Source organism: Chenopodium album, chromosome 11 (assembly GCF_948465745.1).
Source record: "Chenopodium album chromosome 11, dcCheAlbu1.1, whole genome shotgun sequence".
Classification (NCBI taxonomy): Eukaryota; Viridiplantae; Streptophyta; class Magnoliopsida; order Caryophyllales; family Amaranthaceae; genus Chenopodium; species Chenopodium album.
In genome coordinates this window covers 6,456,371-6,478,492 of record NC_137844.1, presented here as the reverse complement: position 1 = coordinate 6,478,492, position 22,122 = coordinate 6,456,371, and the positions used below count along the sequence as shown (strand labels likewise).

The following is a 22,122-nucleotide window of genomic DNA, read 5'->3' as shown; positions in this document are numbered from 1 at the left end:
AGTCTGATCATGACCTAATGTTGCGACAAGATAACACGGTAGAAAATTCGAGCTTTCATCTAGGCAATTATGAAACTTTATTAACCGCCTTTTTTCAATTAATTGGGTTAATACTATTATTGTAACGAGCTTGACATTTCTTTATTTATAAATAAGAGAATTGTTCCACTATCGTTAGTCGAAAAATCAATTTTGATTTGCCACCTATACAAAAAAATATAGTTTTTGAACCATAATAAACTTGAGACCAATTTCAAATGAGTCATATTGGTGTACAAAACTAAGTTTTCTTTAATCTCTAACACGAAAGACATATTCAAGTTTGATTCAAGAGAGGTAAAACTGTAAAAGTAAGAACAAATGAATACAACGGTATACATGTAATATAACCCCGTCCCATTTTAACCCTTTTTAATAACCGGATCTACTTAGCACCAAGGAAAAAGGAAAAAAAAAAAGAAAAAAAAACCTAATTAGTATAATTTGATACAAATTACACATAAACCTAGTAGGACCCTTGTTAAATGAGATTGGAGTAACAGATCAAATGTTAAATGTATTGAAAATGGACAGGCCAAAGCCCAGCCCCAACAAAACATTATAACTACAAAGCCCAAAAACCCCCCTCATTCAGAACCCTAATTTCCCCCCACAAAACCCTATAACCCTAACTCCTTTCTCCCCCTCCTTCATTTCTCTCTGCCGCACAAACCCCCTGCCTCCAAGGAGAGAGAGAGAGAGAGAGAGAGAGAGAGAGAGAGAGAAAAGCTTGAAATCTCCAACAATGGCAACTCCAGCCCCAACACCAGTCCACTCAGTGCAATGCTTCGGTCGCAAGAAGACCGCCGTAGCAGTAACCTACTGCAAAGAAGGCCGAGGTCTAATCAAGATCAACGGCACTCCAATCGAGCTCGTCCAACCCGAGATTCTCCGTTACAAGGTCTTCGAACCAATCCTTCTTCTCGGCCGTCAACGCTTCAATGGCGTCGATATGAGGATCCGCGTCAAAGGAGGAGGTCACACTTCTCAGATCTACGCTATTCGTCAGAGTATTGCTAAGGCTCTTGTTGCTTACAACCAGAAGTTTGTCGATGAACAGACTAAGAAGGAGATCAAGGATATTCTTGTCAGGTATGATCGTACTTTGCTTGTTGCTGATCCTCGTCGTTGTGAGCCCAAGAAGTTTGGTGGTCGTGGTGCTCGTGCTAGGTTCCAGAAGTCTTACCGTTGAAGAGCTTCAATGGCGGAGGAGAGAGAATACCAGAGCTTTTTTTTTTTTTTTGGTTTGGAATTTCTACCTATCATATTTCTCTGGTTTTAGGTAATGTTATGGATAATTTTTATTATTAGTGGTTTTCTGATGATTATGAGCTCTCTTTTTCGTTAGTTTAAACCCTAAATTTTGGATTAGAAAAGTACTTAAAGTTTCAATTAATCGTCGGATTTTATATTTTCATCATTTATATCGCAATGTTTTGATTCTTATATGCTTATTAATTTACTGTTTGCTATTTTGATTCTATTTTGTAATGTTTGATTATACTGGTATTTGAATTTTAAATTGATTGAAAATCTTAATGGAAGTATCGATTTTATTGATTTTAGGGATAAGTATGTTAGGTTATTGCTTGATAATAGATACTATAGCAATTTGCAAAATTATTCTCATTTCCGGTTTGGGTATGCGTACTTTCAATGGTTGTTTGAATGAATCCAATGTGTGGGTTATGAAAGATTAAGGTGTTAATGAATATGGGCTCCATTTTTTAGCATGTCTGAATTCAGTAGTTTCAAGCCTTTGCGTTCACTGCTGCTTGCTTTTTTCTAAAATGGGCATAGACATGAATTTCTAGTGAGATGTATTGGTCGTCGATTAGCACTTAAACAATGTAGGCATCTATTGTTCGATTGGAGGTAAAAAACTGTTGAACTAGTTCCAGATTCTATGCTTAGGATCTCATTGTTTGTGTTGGTGGCCTTCTTCCTGTTCCTAATGGTGTAGCCGACTAGCTGTGTAGCCTGTGGCATGATACTCCTCAATTGCTTTCGCCTTTAGTGTCGAGTATTGCTGTTTCTTATGTTCTCTTGAGAGCTTTCCATGTTTTGTACATTGACACTCTAGTTATTATTGCCTTCGGAGTCTATAGATTGTTAATCATTTATGTTGTCTAAAGTTAAGAACGTACTCGATCTCCATGTTTTGTAGGCTGACAATCTAGTTAATCACTTAATTTGTCCGAAGAACTTGTATTTTGTATGCTGAAAATCTAGTTCTTGCCTTGTGACTCTATTGAAGCTAATTTAATCTAATATACATCAATGTGTGACACTATCATTTGTGAGTTTGTTTAGTGTATTCCTCAGAGTAGCAAGAAATTTAAAGTTGAATAGCACTTTTGATGTATATATAGAGTGGAAGGGATGTGTTCAATTTATATGAATACTTATTTTACGTTGTCTTGAACCATTTTTTTTAATTACTATTGATTTCAGATTGAACACCCTTAACTTGCATTGATTTGTGAAATTTGAAGCGAATAATTATTGATTCTATGAATGAGTTTCGACTCATTTTCTTGACTAGCATGTTGTACTGTTAAATTTTTCTTCAGATCTTAGTTTTCCTCTCTAGTCGAATAAGTAATTATGACACTTTATTTGCACACAGCAGACCTTTTTGATCTTGTAAAGGGTCAAAGCAGAACTTGAGCCAATTCAAACTTATTTTTCTAGACTGTTAGCGGGCAGCTCAGCTTGCTTTGAGAATTTCTCCTCCAACTTGGCTTGTGTTTTTTTTATCATATCAAGTAATTAGGTTTGTGAACTTGTTATTGAATCAAACTGGACTAGTGTGCTCAACTTACAAGTAATGCGAATTTCTTCTAGGTTACTTTAAGGTTCAGAATTGTACAGCTCGATTGTGTTAATTAGCCCTCATTCCCAGTCCATACAGATCAAATGATGTAACCAGTAGCCCAGTTGGGCTTATAAATTATGACCAATCTTTAAATCAACGAGCTGGTCTCGTATAGTCCACCATTTCACTAATTACTACTAGAGCAGTTGCTCAGAACATAATGAACTGTGTTGTCTATGTCTATCTAAGACATTCTGAATATTACATCATAACACTAGACCAAGCTCTTAGATTACATTGCTTAGGGAAAAAAATACGTACTAAATGCTTTTCTAAGTAGCTGTGAATTGTGATATCATGAAACGATAAAATACATCACTAAATGATCCGTGTCAAACTTTGACATGGTCCATGGATTAGATGAGAGTTGTACCAAATACTCCGTAATGAAGAAACACCGAAACACAAGTAGTATATTGACTAGAGCACGGCCTAGGCCAAGTGAAAAAGAATCTTATCATGGCTTTTCGATGAATTGTGTTGTGGTTTCACTGGTTTGGGGTATCAAGTACGCTCTGTACTCAATTTCACTGATTATGTTCTTTAACTGGTCCTGGTGAGACAGAGAACTAGACAAGTTAGGTTGCTTTTGCAAGGTTGTTAATACCTAAAGGAGTAAAGGTGCACTAGTGAGAATTTATGCATATGTATTGTCTTCAAGGATCTTGATTGATGCTTTAAATAAGTAATGCAATGCAATGTGGAATTAAGGTGTAATTCTAGGCTTTTATTTATGTTTGTAATTATTAAGCATTTAGCTTGTTTCGAGATAAATAAGATAATGTAAGGAGGCCGAGAAAAGCAAGCTGTTATTATCTCAATTTAATGTCACATTTTTTGACCTACCAACGTAAAAACAATTTTTTGTAACAGCATAATGGACTTGAGACCTGTCCCAAATGAGTCATACAAAAGTACAGTTGCAAGACTGATCCTCTAAATCCTGCGGCTTTCCTAGTACAAGTATAAATTATTCATATAACAAGTACTCCGTACGTATTAATCTCCGGCATGAAAAACATAATCAATTTTGGTTCAAGGGGAGATTGAAAACCTTAATTTCTATAACAAGCATGGGTGATGGGGATTGGGGGATCGTTAAGTGAGCCATTAAATATGAGATTAGCAAACCAGTGATTTGCACCTTCAGTGTGGTGCACACCATCCCAACTCACATGTAACGCTGGGTTCTTGCAGACTGCTCCATACACTGTCGTGCCATTCGATATTGCACCCTTTTGCCCACACCATACATGATCGTACTTCTCATGGTACCCACAGCATACATTCATTGGGTCTGCCCATCCTGATTTGAAACAAAACAGAGAAAGCAGAACAATTACTTATTTGACAAACATATGTTAAATTTCCATATTTTGGTTCAAAATGGAGTGTTGAATGTTGATAGCCGTGTCTAAGTGTCCAGGATCTAATGTATTTGAGGTGAAAAGAAGGATCCGAGTAACTGTATATAGATTGAGATTTGTCCGGAAACAAACATGCCTGGTATAAAATTGAGCATAGTGATATAGATTGGCTTTACACAATTAGTTTAGGTTGCTATTCATTTTTAAGTCTCATCAAAGCAAGATTTAGATTGAAGATAGTTTAAAGATCAATTAATCTGTACTTCTGTATTAGGGAAATAGAGAAGTTGTAAAGATAGCATGAGTTGATTACCTAGACTCTTTGTTTTGCTAACTAGTCCATACTTTGCAGAGTGAAGATCCACATATGTAATTGCGGCTTCAGTAAGTTGTGCCCTGAGTTTTGTAACAGTATCCTTGAGTTGCTTATTGAACTCGATAGCCATATCATTCTGCCCTTTTATGCAGCCAAATTCATCAACAATTCCGGGCTTAGGATCTATAATGTAGAATCGGTTTACAGGCAAGCAACCAATTGGACCGGTATTATGTATCCAGAATGACCTTCCTCCTTGTTCATATAAATGCTGCCAAACAATTCAAAGGTGCATACTTTGTAAGAAAAAAAAAAAAATACTTCCTATACATATTTTGACAGTCAAGATAATGGTGGTGTTTTATTCTTAGAAACTTACTTGAACTGCAGAAGAAAACTGGGAAATGATGTTAGGGATGGCTGCACGAATTTGTTCATTGCTCAATGTACGGAAGGCAACAGAGAGGTCGTTCTGGCCAATGTCGAATGTGTAAAGAGCCTTCGCAAAGTCCTCTTGTCTAGGAAGCACACTTTTCTCAAAGGGACTCTTAACTGAATTTCAACAAGGAGTTCATGCAATAAGCACAATGTAATTCAAGCATTATCCATTCCATAATCCAATCATATAGAAGATTTTACGGTTTTACCTTGGTCGTAAAGATCCTTGGTTCTAGACTTGAACTGATCATGATGCCAAATTTGGACATCAAGTGAGAAAGGGCTAATCCCATATTGAAATATTGTCTCATTTTGCCTACGGATAGTAGATCCACCAGTAGCGAAATTAGCACCGTGGCTAAAATTTGCTCCAATCGAGTTCAAGTATGCACTCAAGAACGGCAGTCCTAATTGCTCCGCTGCACAAAGAAAGTCACATCTTTTTTAATTAATCAAAATTGAAGTATGTTGGTGATTCTCAAGTATATGAGTAAAAGAAGTTTTCTGACATGTTAAATTTGTCCAAATTTTAGGAAATTAAGTAGCCAAACAGTTTATTAACCTTTATTGAATAGACTTTTGTCAAGTTTTAGTAAGTAACACTCAAAATTTTATCACATTTGTAATCTATATAAAAATACTCAAAATAATATCACATTTCCAATCCATCTTTTTATTTTATCTACTACTAGTATTCTAGATACGACGTTTAACAGAGTAGGTGCTATTTGCCAAACTATACATACACATAATGACATAAATTATAGACTATAATTGTCACTATACAACAAGCAAATTGTAGTAATTGACCATGACAGTTGAAACACAAAAATAGCATAAGCCAACTAAATAATGATGTACAAAACAAAATTGTTACCAATAAAATCCACGAGAACACGGCCGTCGGAATCACGACCCACCGGCTTCTTAAAGAAGGTCTGGCCGTAAGGCCACTCAATAGGCTGAAAAGCCGCTGAAATGCCACCGGTGTCCGAGTTCGAATCCCCGAAATTATACATTGCTGGGAATTTACACGGCGGCTTATCTCTCACCGACTGTCCCGCCACCACTTCCACCACCATTAAAACTACCAATACACCACCTCTTAAACACCCCATTTTTTTTTTTAATGTTAGAAATGAAGAGGGAAGATTATGGAAGTTTAGTTATACTTTGAGCTTGAATAAGAGTGAAAGTGGAATGACCCAAATATACTAGGAATTTTAGGATTTGGGTATAAATTGTTGAAGATATTTTGGGGACCTTGTGATTTGTTACGTTGTTTTGCACCGAATAAATCATCTACAATTTGGGCAGTGTGTTTATCCAATTATCTATTCCAAGTTGGCTCCACCTTCGACATCCAATAAATGTTTTAAGATGTGTATGTCAGTCAATTAGCTCTATTTTTTTTTAACTAAAATTAGAACAGTCGGAGTGATATTAATTACTCCTTCCGTTCGCAAAAGAAAGTTAGATTGGATAAGTTTACATGATTAATACGGAGTATTAAAAATAAGATAGTGGACAACAATGATTAGGTGTCACATATATCAGGGACTCGTTTGGTTGTAATGGGAATTAACTTCCTATGGTAATTTACAATTCATGGAAAATTATTTTCTTCCTCAAATTCCTAGGAAATTGTTTTACTTTGTTTGGTTGGCATTAGGGAAATTACAATTCCTAGGAAATTTGAATGACCTAGTGGGGTGGGTAAGTGAATTCCCACATTATGTGGGAAATAGAAATTCCTAGGAATTTCTATTTCCTCCATTTTGCACTTTTTTGGTTAACCAAATAACAAATCAATAATGCATTTCCTAGAAATTTTGAGTGCCTACATAAAATTATTGCAACCAAACAAGGGCTTAGTATTAAGAAATTAAATTAACTTCGAAATATGAATATTGCATAGGATGTTAGTACGGAGTAAATAATTTTGTACTTGTAAATACACCAAATAAGAATAGTTGGATTGGGAGTATGCAAATATATTGATAAATGAAGATAAATACATGGAAAACTTGTATGTATGAGAGAAATGTGTGAAAAAATTAACTATTTTTTATCTTGAATATAATAGAAACGTAACCTTAATGACAAGCGTAAACCCTCTTTCAAAAACAGGAGTAATTTTTAATTATAACCCGAAATTGATAGATTAAATTTATTCTACCTAACTATTTTAGGCAATTGATACATTGATGTTAAATTTATTACATTACATGGACAATGAGACTTATGAGAGTAGGCTGTAGGCCCAAAGAAGATCCGCTCATGGTCTAATGTCACTAAATCAAGGGAAAAGGAAAACAAGACATCATATTAAATTTCAGCTTTTACGGGGAAATTAATGTTTATGGCAAATTTACACCGACATCGACACATACTAGACACCGATGTTATTTAACACGTCTTTATGTTTGAAATTATAAAGTGATTAAATCGTTATATTTCATGTTTAAGATTTTTTGATAATTTTTTACATAGAATTTTATTTCATTTCAGCACACTAGATATAAATTAAAAAGTAGCCGTTTTCTCAACCCATCTCATTAATAAGTAAAATAAGGTTAAAAAACAGTAAGTCGATATCTAACTTTAACAACATCAATCTTTCTCAAAAACAAAAAAACAAAACATTAACACCATCAATCTCATATTCATACATGTAAAAAGAGAGATGGTGGGAAACTTGAAATGATGGTAAGGAGATCATTCAAGTTACCTACATATTCAAACGTCAAATGCACCATTCATTCTTCAAGATTTCCTATGTTAAGAGTCAAGGTCATATTAGTAGGTGTAAACTCCCAAAATATCAGGCAATGTGGCATTACTTCCGATAATCTTCTCCGTCTTTGATGGTTGCTGAATAGTTTATACACATTTTCTTCGAAGTAACGTCAATTTCGTCATCAAGGTTACTTAATGTTCAGAATTGTACAACTCTATTGTGTAGATTAACAAGTATTCTCTACACTATATTTACCTAGGCAAGCCCAATTAGACATAATCACACAAAATAAGGCGTATAAAGTATGATCAATCCTTTAATCAATGAGCCGGTCTCATATAGTTAGCCATTTTACTAATCACTAAGAATAGTTGCACAATATATACACAGAACAGAATAAACTGTCTAAGCTATACTCAACATTACATTGCTTAGAGCAAAAATACTCGGCTACAACAACCCAAACTAGAATGCTCTCCCATTAGCTATGATACCATGAAACAATAAAACACAGCACCACAGCATCAAACTTCGACATAGATTAAGCAGTAGTAGTATCAAATAACGAACAAACACGAGAAGTAGTATACTGACTAGAAAATGGCCTAGGTCACCAAGGGAAAAAGAATCTTCTCTATAAACACATTCCAATATTTGTGTATTGCAAAAGTAGCTTCTGTGGTAACATTACCAATGACTTCCTCAACCGCCGGAAACCAAAAGAAGAGGAAGTATTATAGTTTAATCAACTTGATTATATCAGTTTTTTTACGCAGTGTCAACAGTTACACATGTACCATTTGCTAGTGTTGCTTACTGGAGTAGCCAGTCCGTATTCCGCTCACCTGTTTAACAATAATACTAACATAAGTTGGGGAGACAATTTAGCAGAAGACCAAATTAGCAACTAGAGAAGATAACAGAAGACAGAGACAGAGAGTAGATAGTTAAATACTGCATATGAGAATAATTCTTTGTAAATAATATTCCTAGTACTTTCATTTAATGAGCTTATCACATGGAAATGAAGAAACAGCCTAGCCTGCATATTATTAGCCACTTGCCAACTTCATCAACCAGGCAACACAGATTTTTATACATTAATTTATCTATCTCCAACTAATGTAAGATCATTCCTTGCTTGTTTTGTACACGTAAGAAAATAGCAACATCAAAGATCCTTCGTACTAATTTAGGCTATGCCCGGTTGGGTTGCATGCATGCGCTAATATCGGAATCACAATGATGGATGCTTGCTAGGGACTAAGATCTTAGTATCTTACATACTTTTTAATTCAATAGCTTTATTAAGGATTATAGGAGATGTTAGAATTAGAAACAGAGAACATAGCAAATTACCTTTAAACTACCAAATGTAATACTGATGACCATTTACTATGTCAAGCAACATTACGTACACTCCGTAATACTCTGCTAGTTGATACCGCGGTAGCTCCCCTTGAATCACCATGTATGTCAGCCAGAGGATTCATGATAACTCCGCCAGGACCCCGGAGACCAAACCTCCGATTCTCAAGTCCGATTGTATCACCAGGCCTCTTATCAGCCATAGTACGCATGGCAGAAATCGAAGGTGTGGTGCCACTAAAAGAAAACCGAGAGGTTGAGCCACGACCATCAGGTCTCCTCCAAAACTTAGAGCTCAAGAAATCCGGACCAGGCAGCAAGCAACATGAGCTGCTCCTAGTGGCTTCGGCAGAGGACATCCTTGCAGTTGACATGGCCAAGTCATAGGATATATCGTCCAAGGCCATTTCTAGGCCATGCACACGAGTCTCAAGAGTACGCATACCATCCTGTGAGCTTCCAATAAATTTCTGGTTCAGTAAAAAAAAAAAAAATTAAAAAAAAAAATAAATAAATCAATGTTAGCAACAAGAATAATGTGGTTTGATTGAATAAGGAAAAGGAGAGTTGGATAAGACCAAAGCTAATAAAACAAATTACAGGAAAGTAGGATAGGATTAATCTATAAAGTTAAAGATCCTTATTGTTGAATGTCGGTGAGACCAAATACTAATAGGTAAGCAATAATCCAAGAATCACCTGCAGGACATCCATCAAACTGGACTGCTGGCTTTCAATTTGAACAAGCTGCTTACGGATAAGAGAAAGATCCTCAAAATCTTTGTGGTGTTTACAAACATCTGTGGCGGTATTGCTGACAGTTACAGTAGCTTCAGAGTCATCCTCAGGATATGGCATCACTCGAGAACCAGAATTCTTGCTAAAAAGCCCTCGCTTAGTTTCATGCTTTGATTGTCTGACATCAGCTCTTCGTAGAACGCCCTCATCATCTCCCACTGAATTTTCTCCATAAGCCGGAGTACCAGATGAACCATAATGATCAGTAGCATCAGTGTTCACATCAGAAGACTTCTTGCAATCAAGCTTCCTGAAAACTGGTGGGCTTGACCTCTTCCCTGTAACATCAGGAGCACCTCTGTTTCTAGCTGTGGTTTTCAAAGCACTATCAGATGGGGATGACTTCCTAAGTGGAAAACGTTTTCTGCTTGTTTGAGGAGTGTTATTAGAGTCAACTGCACTAGAAGTTTTAGATCGGCCAGCATATCGTCCATCACTAGCATTTTCTGTTATCCATGTCAACCAAAACCCATCAGAACAATGAAGGTACAAACACGCTAAAGACTCAATCGAGCATCCAAATAACAATATAGTTAAATATAACAACATAACAAGAAATGAATATGAGCATGGTTTGTAATCCAGATGTAAACAAGAAGGATAATCAAATTGAGGTAAAAGAAGTATCTTAATATCAAAGCAATTGTACATCCGAATCCATGGATATGTAATAGTATTCTAATGACAGATAAACCCTAAGACCAACTCCTTAATCCATGGTTACTTGGATCAATATCTTCAAAAAACTTCAAACATAATCCTATAATGAAGGTGTGAGTTAACTCAATTCAAAGCAATAAATCCATAATCAAATCCCGTCTACATAATTGTCCTTTGCAGCTCCCTATACACCAAATCGAATCAATTTCACTTAAGACATAATCTAGTAATCTACCCTCATCTGAATTAATGAATCACATATTCATCAAAATTTGCATTTCAAATTTTAATCAAAAACTACACTAAAAAACAATCCGAAGAGAGAGAAAAACAGGAAATCTGACCTCTGGAAGATTCTTGAGAATTAGGAGGTGGTGATCCATCATCAAATACATCAGGAACTTCCTTCCAAACCTCCAATGTCTGATTCATCGATTCTCTAACCGCTTTCACCTACAAAAAAACAAACTCCATTAAAAAAATTAATCAAAACATTCATCAAAATCGAATCAAATTAATTCAACATTTTTCTATTATTGCATTAAAAAATTAATCAACCTTATCAAATTTTCTGGATTCAATGATCTTCAAGCAAGAAACCTTCATCTCCGACAAATTTTCTCTCTCCACCATTGCAATCTCCTTCAACGCATCAGCAGCCGCTTTCCTAGCAGCCCAATCCTCAGATTTCAAAAACTCAACAAAACAATTAACCAAATCTCCCAACAAATTACAATTCCCAATCTCACAAACCCTAATCGAACTCTTGATCAACAAAATCAACGACGATTTCGCCTTAAACCCGTCACATTTCACCAACTTCAACCACTTCGGCAACACCTTCATCAACTGCGAACTCTCCACCGCCGGAGACGCCTCAATTGCGGCGGAAAGACACATGGCAGCCGCCGATTGGGCCCCGAACTCCTGCTCAGAGGAGAGAGAATCCGCAAGTGGTCGGAAAATGGAGGAGAGAGAATTGCTGACGTGGCGAGCAAAGGAAGCGGTGGTTACGGCGGCGGAAGATCGGACGGCGGAGTCAGGGTCCCGGAGACGGCGAACAACGGCGGAGATGAGTTTAGGGAGGTGAGGAGATAACGCGACGCCATGAAAAGAGGAGAGAGAAGCTAGCAGTTTGAGGGAGGAGACACGAACGGCGGAACGGTCGGCGGCTGACGTGGATGAGAGAGAATTGATGAAGAGTGAGAATGTTTCAGTGGTGAGTGTCGGAATGATGGACTCTAACTCCGACACTGCTTGCGGGAGTGTGTCTCTGTCGGAGAGTTTTGTCATGCACGTGAGTACTCGGTGCCGGAGATCACGTGACATTGTCGCCGCCGATTGTTTTGGCGCCATTTTTGGCACTGAGGGTAAAATTGGAATTTAATTTTTAAAGTGGCGGTAGTTGAGGCGGCGGCGCGGTGGGGAATTCCGGTGGCATTGGTGGTGGAGGGAGGAGAGAGAAAGTGGGGTGTTTTTTTTTTTTTTGAAGGGGGGTAAGGTGGAAAGTGGAGTTTTTTTTGGGGCTTTTAAACTGTAAAGAGAGGAAGAGGAGTTGTCAGTTGGAGTCATGTGGAAACAGTGAAACGATGCCGTTTTGAGGGGTTGTTTTGGGCTTTTGACTGTAATTGTGGGTTTTTATGGTAGTGGGTAGTTATTGATTATGTGAGTCTTTGGTGAGACAGTTATTGAATTCTTTGTGTTTGTTTGTTTTACAAGTTTTGATTATTGTAGCCTTTAGCTAAATGAAGAATGTTCAATGCATATAATTACAAATTGCCGTTATTCTAACAAGCTAAGCGACACACGAAAATTCGTGTGTGGATAAATCAGACTCGATTCTTTGTTTTTTCTTTTTAGATGGAAGGTTTTTTTTTTCTTTCCAGATGATAGTTTTTTTACGTAGTAGTCTTTTTTGTTTAGATGGTAGTTTTTTTTTTTTTTTTATTTAAAGAATTGTAGCTTTTTTTTCAAAAAAAATAAAATAATTGAAAGGGGTATTTTGGAAAAGTGAAATTTTTCACCCAAAACCCCCTTTCACTTTATATATAGGATTAAACGGTGGGAATATACGGGATAAATTAATTATCATATCACTTTTTTATTGCGTAATATCTCTCGTATTAGGAACTTATTTTTTGAGCAAAACGTGAGCCGGAAACATTAATTTTAAATGTGTTAGGAATATTGATTTTAAGCTAGTTAATATTGTAACTCGTGTTAGGAAATTAAGATTACATTACTGCTATTAATGAATTTCATTTACCATTCTTTGTCTTGCTAACGTTGTCACCTCATGTATTCTGCTATTGATTTTAAATCAAGTTTCACATATGATGCTAAACGATAACATTGATTTAATTAATTGATAGTGCTTGATGATTTGGTCACTCTACTAGGATTAGGTTTAGTTTAGGTTATCTAAAATTCATGAGTAATTGATGAATTGCGTCATTTTGTCTCAACCGAATGGTATGGATTACATTTCTTTTATTGAAATATCAACTTCTAACTACTTTAACTACTAAGTTGGCTATTGTATGATTTGTAGTAACATCCGAACAAAGAATTTTGTATAAACAAAGTATTAGTATATTGTTAAGGAAAGAACCTTCAATTTTAATCTTGAGGTTGAGGGTTCAATATCCACTAGAGACATTTTGAAAATATGGATCCCGCCATTTCCCTTCTCTAATAGACTAATACAGAAGTGTTAGTATGCTATTTTAGGCTATTTAGACTTGGAGGAAAAAAAAAAAGTTTTATACAAATAAAAAAGGAAGTAGAAGTAAACATATAATTAAGTTTTATACAAATAAAAAAAATAGAGTATATACTTTAAAATTTTACTTGCAAAATTATACAAGTGTTTAATTTATGATAGCACCTTTCATTATAATATAATCTTACAATATACTTCGTACGTTGCACTTGATGTAGAAGAAGTGTATTTCATGTTTTAACATATTGTTAGCTAGATTGATGTTTTTGACGTATTGTTAGGTAAATTGTTTATAAATTGATGAATTGGAGAAGAATAAGATGATGATGATGATAAGTTTAAAAGTTCTCCAAAATAAATGTAACGGCCAAATCCAACTTATTTCTTAAATCACAAAGAGCTCCTCTTTAGTAAGATCATACACAACAGCAAACTCCAGCTATATCGTGTTAGGTTGCAAGTGTGAGTTGTTGTCCTACATGAAAAAATTAAATAAAGAACCACTAGTTTATAACTTAAGTGAGCTACTCTTTCTATTGCCATATGGTTTTGGAACGGAATCTCACTTGGGCTTATCAGCTTATGTGTGGGCTTTTCGATCTATCCCCTTTGTCTTTCCACCGTTTCCTAACATATCGATCACATCAATTCCAAACTCATTCTTGCGTTTTGCATGTACTCCAAAACTCAGTATATGTACTAATGTACATGTAGTTGAACCCACTATCTAAACCAATTTGGGCTAATTAGCTAGTTGGTACGTACATAAGTCATACAAGTATATAGTGAGTCTAGTTTACAAGCAACCACAACCAAAAAAATTTCACCTGAACGAAAATGAAACTATTTTTAAAAAATCAAATTTTAAATTTAATGGCATAAAAAATTTGTTGGGGAGCCTGAAGAAATAAAAAGTATGAAATACTTGTATTAAACATGGTCACACATTTGTCAGAGAAAACTATACAAGTACTTAGCTAAGGTGTACATATTTCATTAATATTGAGTCTAACCTACACACAACCACAATAAAGTTCTTAGCTTGCCTTTAATTATACTTTGTATGTTTGTAGACTTGTAGTAGTACCTAAAAGTTGAATTGAGTTATACATGCATGATGGAAATACCGCCAAACAAATTGTGAAAAGGTGAGAATTTGAAAAGAATGAAAGGGAAATATAATTTAAGCAACTCTGGGGAGCGATTACGTACCATTATATGATGAAAACTAGTATCGTGCAAACTGCAAAGTCCAAATGGAGGCCAAATTTTATTTCATTACTTAAGTTATACTCCGTATATTGATCATCTGTTTAATACGCCGTATAATTTTTCTTGCATACTGTACGAATAGCTTTCAAGTAATGTATCGAGTGGATAAGTACATATAGGTGTTGCAATCTCCATGAATAACACATTCTATATTCTTTCGGCGCAAAATCTCAAACTCAATGGCATAGCACTTAATAAGTATACCTCTCAAAGTAGTTGGGGAGCCAAAAGTGGTAAAAAGTATGAAACATAGTCACAAGAATTTGCAGTGAAAAAAAAAAAGACAATAAAAGTTATTCCAAGTGGAGCGTAAAAGCTACAATATTTACTACAAGTAATTTAAATGATGAAAAGGGTAAGATAGTTTGAGTACAAGATATTGTTATAATTGGGGTTTATGACAAGAAATGTGAGGGTATATATTCACCTACCTCTAATAAAAGTTAATTCTAGGCAAAAAAAAAAAAAGAAAATTAAATATGGTTGCATGGAAGTAAAGGGTGGAAGAAATGAATGTACACGAGGCAGAAGAGTATGGGATATATGGTCCCTAAAAGATAGGGGTATCTCCCAAATGAAGCAATGTTTTTGGACGTTTGATGTCCTTAAGTTATGGTTCTTATGCTTCAAGCTCTAATAGGACACACCCCTCTTTCATTTGTCCATTTTCTTGTGTTTTGTATGTTGTATCTATATCAACAAGATACATTATTATATTATTATGTCATTTTACATTATTATAGTAACATGTTCGATCGTGAAATGAAAAAATAGTAAAAAAATCATAAAAAAAAAAAAAAAACTTTGATCTGTTAGTGTATTGATGATGCATGTAGACGTAGTTGCATGTGATTTACGTATTATTTTGTGATTGTTGTTTTGTGTTTAGTTGTGTCGTAACATTTTTTTGGTTATTAGAAGATTAATTACAATGTCATGGACCATAGACAATGAGAAGAAGTGAATGCTAACCATCCCCCTCCCCCAAGAGGCAAAAACGTTGCTATTACGTTAATATTTGAACCTCATAACCTTCAAATTTAACCACTATATGTAAGCATTAAAAGGGTATTATTTAGCTTCCCTAAAAAAGTGGGAATGAATGCGAGAATACCATCAAAATATGACCTAAAAAGAATTTGCATATATCATGACATCCATCAAAGTATAATTTTATTTTTGTAAGTTACTTATTCAACCAAAATACTTTTATAGAAATTACAATTAACACTTATACATACTTATAACTTGGATGAAAGCTCATTATCACTTGATTAGCTAGCTAAAAGTGTGGAGAAGTAGTAGTAAAATGCAAGAAATATTAAGGACTAAAACTGCGCAATCAATGTTAGCTAAAAATTGAACACAAGGCAATGATGATCTTTTCTCAATTAAGCGTTATATTGTTGGGTTAGTTAGCAACATTTATTTCAATTGATTGACAGATTAATTTTCAAATAGACCACTCCCCTGCCCCCTTTGTAGTTTTAATTGTGTTGCTAATCTTGATTTTGATTCCTAAATATGCGTAAAAATTCAGCTCCAACATTCTCTTTCAATGCCTCAATTGGTGCGGTTACTTTTCCGGATTTTCCTCTTACACTTTTACCTTAAAAACTTAATTACTAGGGTTACAGTAAAAAGCAATAGTAAAAGCACTTTTATTCATGAGAAAATCTATCTATCCTCATGTTTTGAATGATAATAAGCATATTGCAATATTCAAATCCGATACATGGAAGATTAACAATTTACTCCGGAATATTAATATCACCCAACCATTCACGCAGGATAGCTAAGGACTTGCTTGCAATTTTAAATAATTTTTAACTACTAGCTTCGCCATTATTGGATGATACAATCATTTTCTAGATTAATTAATACAATCATTTTCTATCTTAATCACTCCTTCCTAATCGAACATACTTAAGAGTCCTATTTATGATAGATTCGATGACAAAACTCAGTCTTTATCCTTCAACTAATGCTAATTCTAATACTAGCTTTAGTCAATTACAAGCTGTTAATTGTGCTTTTATGGTCTCATCATATTGGTAATTTGGTAGAGTGGCTAATTATATGGTAAAATATTGACACAATTTTAAATTATTAAATTAGGCAAGAAAAACTAGTTACAACATCAAAATTTAATAAACACATGTTTTACAAATAATGAAAAGCTTCCAGTTCAACGCTATTAATTAATTAATGGGTTAATATCAGAATTAGGTTTTAATTTGCTATCCAACAACCCTAACAGTTCTACCTTAATTTAATTTGTGAGTTTGTGAATCTTGAGATGGTACATGTATTTTTGTTTTTTTTTTCGAATGATGGATATTTTACAACTCTTGTAAAGTTGTAAAGGGGCTATCTTTATACGATGCATGGAAAAATATCAGCGCTACATAACTATTTAAGATCGATACAATCAATTAATAGCATTATATATTAAAAAATCATCTATTACCTCCAATTTTTTTTAGTTGCAACTTTAGAATTTTTTATATCTCTCAAATAATACTCCAAAGTTACAAAAAAAAAAAAAAAAAAAAAAAAAAAAAAAAAAAAAATCGGAGATAGTATATTAATAGGTGATACCATCAATGGTGAAAAAAAAGATTAATAAAGGTCGATTAGTGCAATCCAATTTCACATAACAACTATGTCTAAGATCCTTTATGCAACTCTATTAATGAGAAGGCAACACTTATGTATTAGTGTAACATCACTATATTTTGGGGGGTTTGAGTACTCAATAGTTGCTCCAATAATGACAATACCTAACAACTTAATAATACAAATCTTTAATTTTTTTTTTTTTCATAAACTTTTGAGGTTCCAAGTCAAATTTAATCGAGTTATCTTCAATTGAATTCAAAACAACTTATTAAGGACATGTTTGACAATACCTTTTAATTTGGATTAGGTTTTAACATAGGTTTACAAAATACAAAGTATATATCAAAATATATTTGGTTAGTTAAGCATTTGACAAGCTTTATAAAAATAAATATTTGGACAATAGCTAAAGTGTTTAAAAATATATCACAGTATTTGGTTAGATGATATGGTAGCGTTTTAAGTTGAGGATATATAATAGTTGTAATAGTTTTTATTAACCAATAACAATTACTATGACGTAAACACTAAACACAAAATTTTATTTTAATATATATCCCCAAAGTCGGCTAGGAAGGGCGTGAGTAAAGTTAATCATTAGCTCTTAATATGGATAAGAAGCCTGCAAGTAAGTTCTTCTACTTTTATACTAAATGTTATGTGTCGCTAATTATACATGTCAACGCACCAAAAAGCATAAGGAGAGAGATGGTCACGCGTGAGTTACATATAATGGTACGTCTACCTTTAAATATTTGAGATTATATCTACATAATAATATAACTAAAGTAAGTTCATGCTACGAGTTGAACTTCTTCAATTCCATTTGATTACTTATATTATGTTGTTTTCTTTGGTACATAAAAGTTAGAAATCATAACACTTTTAATATGTCAAATTGTCAAGCCAAGCATGTCTTTTCTTAATTTTTTGTTTAATTAGACGACTTTAATTGATAATCACTCAGCTTAAACAATTATTAACAATCTAAGGACCCGTTCTTTAGAGCTGCTCTGCTCTGTTGAGCCCTGTTCTGCTCTGGTCAAAAGAAATTTGCTCTGCTGTGCTCTATTTTCAAATAATAATTAATAATAACAATAATAATAATTAATATTGTATTGATGATAATAATTTATTATTTTGAATAATTATAATAATTATTAATATTAAAATAATTTTAATAATTATTAATATTAATAATAATTAATATTTATTAATCATAATAATAATTAATAATAATAATTATCAATAATAATATTTAATAATTCAAACTACTAAGAATTAATATTTAATAATATTATTAATTAATAATTTCTAATAATTATAAAAATTCTTTCAAAAAAATAAATAATAATAATAATAACAATTAATAATAATTTCATTTTATAAACATTTGATATTAGAATCACAATGTGTAGAAACATTTTATGTGGGTATTGATTGTTAGTTCATTGAGTTAAATTATTTTTCAAATCTTTCCATACAATTTAAGAATTAAAAAAAAGAGGTTAAAAATATTATTTTGAGGGTTAAAAATATATTAAAAAAAGAATTATTATTTTGAGGGTTAAAAATATATTATTAAGACAAATTTATAAGTAAAATCATTATTACTCATTAATCATTTTATTATAAAAATTTTGTGAAATAAATATAAGTAAACCGTTGTCTTTTATCTTTCTACTATTAACATATGTTAAATATGGTACACATTTATTTATGTTTTCACTCACCTAAATCAGTGGTATATGTACTTAATAATAATAATAATAATAATAATAATAATAATAATAATAACAACATTAATAATAATAACATTAATAATAGTATTAATAATAATGTTGAAATCTGCTCGGCTCGGCTCGGCTATCCTGAAATCTGCTCTACTCTGCTGACCTCTGCTCTGCTGACCACTGCTCTACTCTGCCCAGAAGCTAAAAAAAAACAGGACCTAAATCTGTATAATGGTTGTTCCATCTCAAAAAAGTTCTATATAATGGTATAACTTTAACAATACATATATAACATACATTTTAAATGGCCTTTTTAAGTTTGACTTTGTTTAGTTAGTTCCTATATGATGTAGAGTGAGTAAATCTTAATAAAAAAAGTTTCGAAATTATTTTGTAAATTAAAGCATTATGGCCTTCTAATTAAAATTGAACTAAAATGTTACACTTGATCAATATTTGCAGAAATTAATACTATATGTTTATCAAAAACTTTTTGGTGCAGCAGGCCATACTGTGTGGCAGAGGTTACCCGAGTTATTCATTCAGGGGTTACTCAAGTTACTCGGTCAGGGGTTACTTGAGGGGTTCGGACAGGGGTTACTCGAGGGGTTCACTCAGTCAAGGGTTACTTGATGGATTACTCTGTCAGGGGTTACTTGATGGGTTCGGTCATGGATTACTCGAGGGGTTACTTGGTCAGGAGTAACTCAAGTAACCCCTGACCGAGTAACTTGAGTAACTCCGGCAACTCGAGTAACCCCTAATCGAGCAATTCGAGTAACCTCTGCCGCACGGTACAACATGCCACATACAAAAAATTGTGTATGTTTATTTAATTGTTATTTTAGTTTTAGTACCTTGATAAAACTAAGTGAAATAATTGTTTAAACTAATTTTATATGATCAACCAAAGTTATATCTTACATAGTACTACCTCCGTTTTTTTTTAGTTGACATGTTTTGACTTTAGCACTATTTACAAACTCCTCTTTGACTGTGTTTTGTGCTTTATATATAATGAAATATATAGTCATGTAAAATCTTGTTAGATTCGTCACCATATATAATTTCAAAATATCAACTTTCATAATTTTTACTTATCGGTAACTAAAGATATTAATAATTGAATTTGTTCATTGATTGACAAATGTGACTAAACAAACGCGTCAACTAAAAAGAACGAAGGAAGTATATGTTACGGCAAGTGGATGCACAGATCTTTGTCGAACAATCATTTCATTGAAAAATGAAGTAGTAAAACTAGTAATAGTGTAGTACATGTGAATACGTGATGAATGTTAAGTTGTTTGTGTTTTCTCCCACCTGTATTTGTCTTTTACCACTCATTTCTAACAATTCCATTGTTAAGGTCACACTATTGTTGGTTGACTGGGAGGCAGCTCCCTATCTGAGATGAAGATCTTGGTTTGCGATAAGACCGTAATCCCTTTGTCCCATTAAAATTATACATCAATAATTTTTCTTTTGAATATCTCATTAAGTTTGTCCCATATCATAATTGGTCATAAAATATTACCAGAACACTTTATTCTCACATACCATGCCTGTGATAAATTGATCTTACCAATCTTCTCAATCTCTCGTCAACTTCATCCGTTCAAAAATTTATAAATTACAAAGTAGCTATTATATTGAGGCAATTCTAGTAAGAGGAAGGAAATATATGATAGATGGGAGATTTGGTGGTGGGAATAAAAGAAATTTGTCAAGTAATGTGTGATTAAATTTCTCGCGGCCCTTTCTCTTTCACTTTTGATGTTACAAACCCTTACAAGTTACAATCCATGTGATATGCACGAGTAACAACAATTAACAAGTAGTTAGATAAATCCAAAGCCTTTGAGAGTAGTATGTTGGGCAATCCATGTGTTAGGGTTCATAATTTCATATCACATATGAAGTATGTTTGTAGTATATGAGTTATATTTTATATTAACGCGCATATAGTCATGTGCCTATAGGAGGAACATTGATAATAATATTCAGCATGCAGAGTCCAATAAATCAATCCAATACCTATAGAATTACATACTATATAAATGAGTGTTTTTTTCTTTTAATTTTTTGATTTTTTTTTTTTTTATGGAAAATTTGCAAATTACAGCCAATTAAAGTTCGTATTTTGCAAATTACAGCTATTTAAAAAAAAAAATTGCAAATTGCAGCCCAAAAGTTCGTATAAATTGTAAATTGCAGCCCGATTCAACTTTTTCATCGGTTAACATGTCAAAAAATCTTCGTTAAAGGTTTTAGGGGTCATTTTAGTTCTTAGGGGACCGAATTGAGCTCTGAATTAGCAAAAAAATAACGTCTCATTTTTACAGTTTCCCACAAATCGATACATCTTTGATACGCAAAACGAGACATTTGCGTTATTTTTTTTGCTAATTCCGAGCTCAATTCGGACCTCCAAGAACTAAAATGCCCCCTAAAACCTTAATAGAAGATTTTTCGACTTGTAAACCGATGAAAAAGTTAAATCGGGCTGCAATTTACAATTTATACGAACTTTTGAGATGCAATTTGCAATTTTTTTTTTAAATGGCTACAATTTATAAATTTTCCTTTTTTTATATATATTTTTATGTCATAGTATTGAAGAAATGTACTTGTATTTATCTATATCTTTAAGTGTATGATTTCAACATTCAAATACACGATTCGACTTTAACACTTGGCCCCTTGGTAGTTAAATTTCCGGCTCCATCATTGATACAAATGTATTTTAGTACTTATTTGTATAGGATTATTTAGGATATTACTTGAGTTGAAGTATTATAAGTATATGTTGTTATTTATTAGCCAACAAATGTAATCACTGAAGTTATAATATGTAATTAAAGCTATGCTTTATTGCTTTATAGCATGATTAGTAATGAAACATCTAAGCAAAGTTTTTCTTACTAATAAAGCAAGAGATTTGTGGCAATGAAGACCAAAGTTTTGGATCTCACCTTAATTAGCAAACTTAATTTACCTACTTCACATTTATTCAATGCTATCAAGTTTTCTTTCTTGTGGTAAACATTTTTCTTTGGGTGACTTGCAATGCAAGAAATTGGAGTAATTTGATTTGTGTTGCTTGAAATATGTAGTGGGCCCATCTTCAATGGACATATGGCACATATTTGTGCCGATGGAACTGTGG

The 22,122-nt window shown here is 33.4% G+C and overlaps 3 protein-coding genes across 3 annotated transcripts; 1 reads left to right on the top strand and 2 right to left on the bottom strand.

Annotated features, from left to right (window-relative positions):
- The first annotated feature begins 719 nt into the window (after window positions 1-719).
- Window positions 720-1,459, top strand: LOC145567260 (small ribosomal subunit protein uS9-like). The gene has a single exon (XM_081626521.1). It carries the CDS (start codon window positions 785-787, stop codon window positions 1,229-1,231), a length of 447 nt encoding a protein of 148 aa, XP_081482647.1. The 5' UTR covers window positions 720-784; the 3' UTR covers window positions 1,232-1,459.
- A 2,246-nt stretch (window positions 1,460-3,705) lies between these two features.
- LOC145568399 (GDSL esterase/lipase At5g14450-like) lies at window positions 3,706-6,310 on the bottom strand. Its single transcript, XM_081627823.1, has 5 exons — window positions 5,916-6,310; window positions 5,248-5,457; window positions 4,980-5,152; window positions 4,598-4,871; window positions 3,706-4,223 (listed from the first exon to the last, which is right to left on the bottom strand). Exons 1-5 carry the CDS (start codon window positions 6,154-6,156, stop codon window positions 3,973-3,975), a joined length of 1,149 nt encoding a protein of 382 aa, XP_081483949.1. The 5' UTR covers window positions 6,157-6,310; the 3' UTR covers window positions 3,706-3,972.
- Window positions 6,311-8,057: 1,747 nt separating this feature from the next.
- On the bottom strand, window positions 8,058-12,081 carry LOC145567259 (TORTIFOLIA1-like protein 3). Its single transcript, XM_081626520.1, has 5 exons — window positions 11,163-12,081; window positions 10,949-11,057; window positions 9,846-10,390; window positions 9,138-9,616; window positions 8,058-8,623 (listed from the first exon to the last, which is right to left on the bottom strand). The coding sequence occupies exons 1-4, from the start codon at window positions 11,958-11,960 to the stop codon at window positions 9,179-9,181; spliced, it is 1,890 nt and encodes a 629-aa protein (XP_081482646.1). The 5' UTR covers window positions 11,961-12,081; the 3' UTR covers window positions 8,058-8,623; window positions 9,138-9,178.
- Window positions 12,082-22,122: the final 10,041 nt, after the last annotated feature.

What these genes read in the sequence shown, in the direction of transcription:
- LOC145567260 (XM_081626521.1), top strand. Translation starts at nt 785, where the DNA reads ATGGCAACTCCAGCCCCAACACCAGTCCACTCAGTGCAATGCTTCGGT.
- LOC145567259 (XM_081626520.1), bottom strand. Translation starts at nt 11,960, where the DNA reads ATGGCGCCAAAACAATCGGCGGCGACAATGTCACGTGATCTCCGGCAC. An exon ending in AATCCAGAAAATTTGATAAG is followed by an intron (nt 11,058 to 11,162) that starts GTTGATTAATTT and finishes GTTTTTTTGTAG; the next exon opens with GTGAAAGCGGTTAGAGAATC. An exon ending in GTTTGATGGATGTCCTGCAG is followed by an intron (nt 9,617 to 9,845) that starts GTGATTCTTGGA and finishes TTACTGAACCAG; the next exon opens with AAATTTATTGGAAGCTCACA.
- LOC145568399 (XM_081627823.1), bottom strand. Translation starts at nt 6,156, where the DNA reads ATGGGGTGTTTAAGAGGTGGTGTATTGGTAGTTTTAATGGTGGTGGAA. An exon ending in CAAGGATCTTTACGACCAAG is followed by an intron (nt 5,153 to 5,247) that starts GTAAAACCGTAA and finishes GTTGAAATTCAG; the next exon opens with TTAAGAGTCCCTTTGAGAAA. An exon ending in AGTTTTCTTCTGCAGTTCAA is followed by an intron (nt 4,872 to 4,979) that starts GTAAGTTTCTAA and finishes ATTGTTTGGCAG; the next exon opens with CATTTATATGAACAAGGAGG.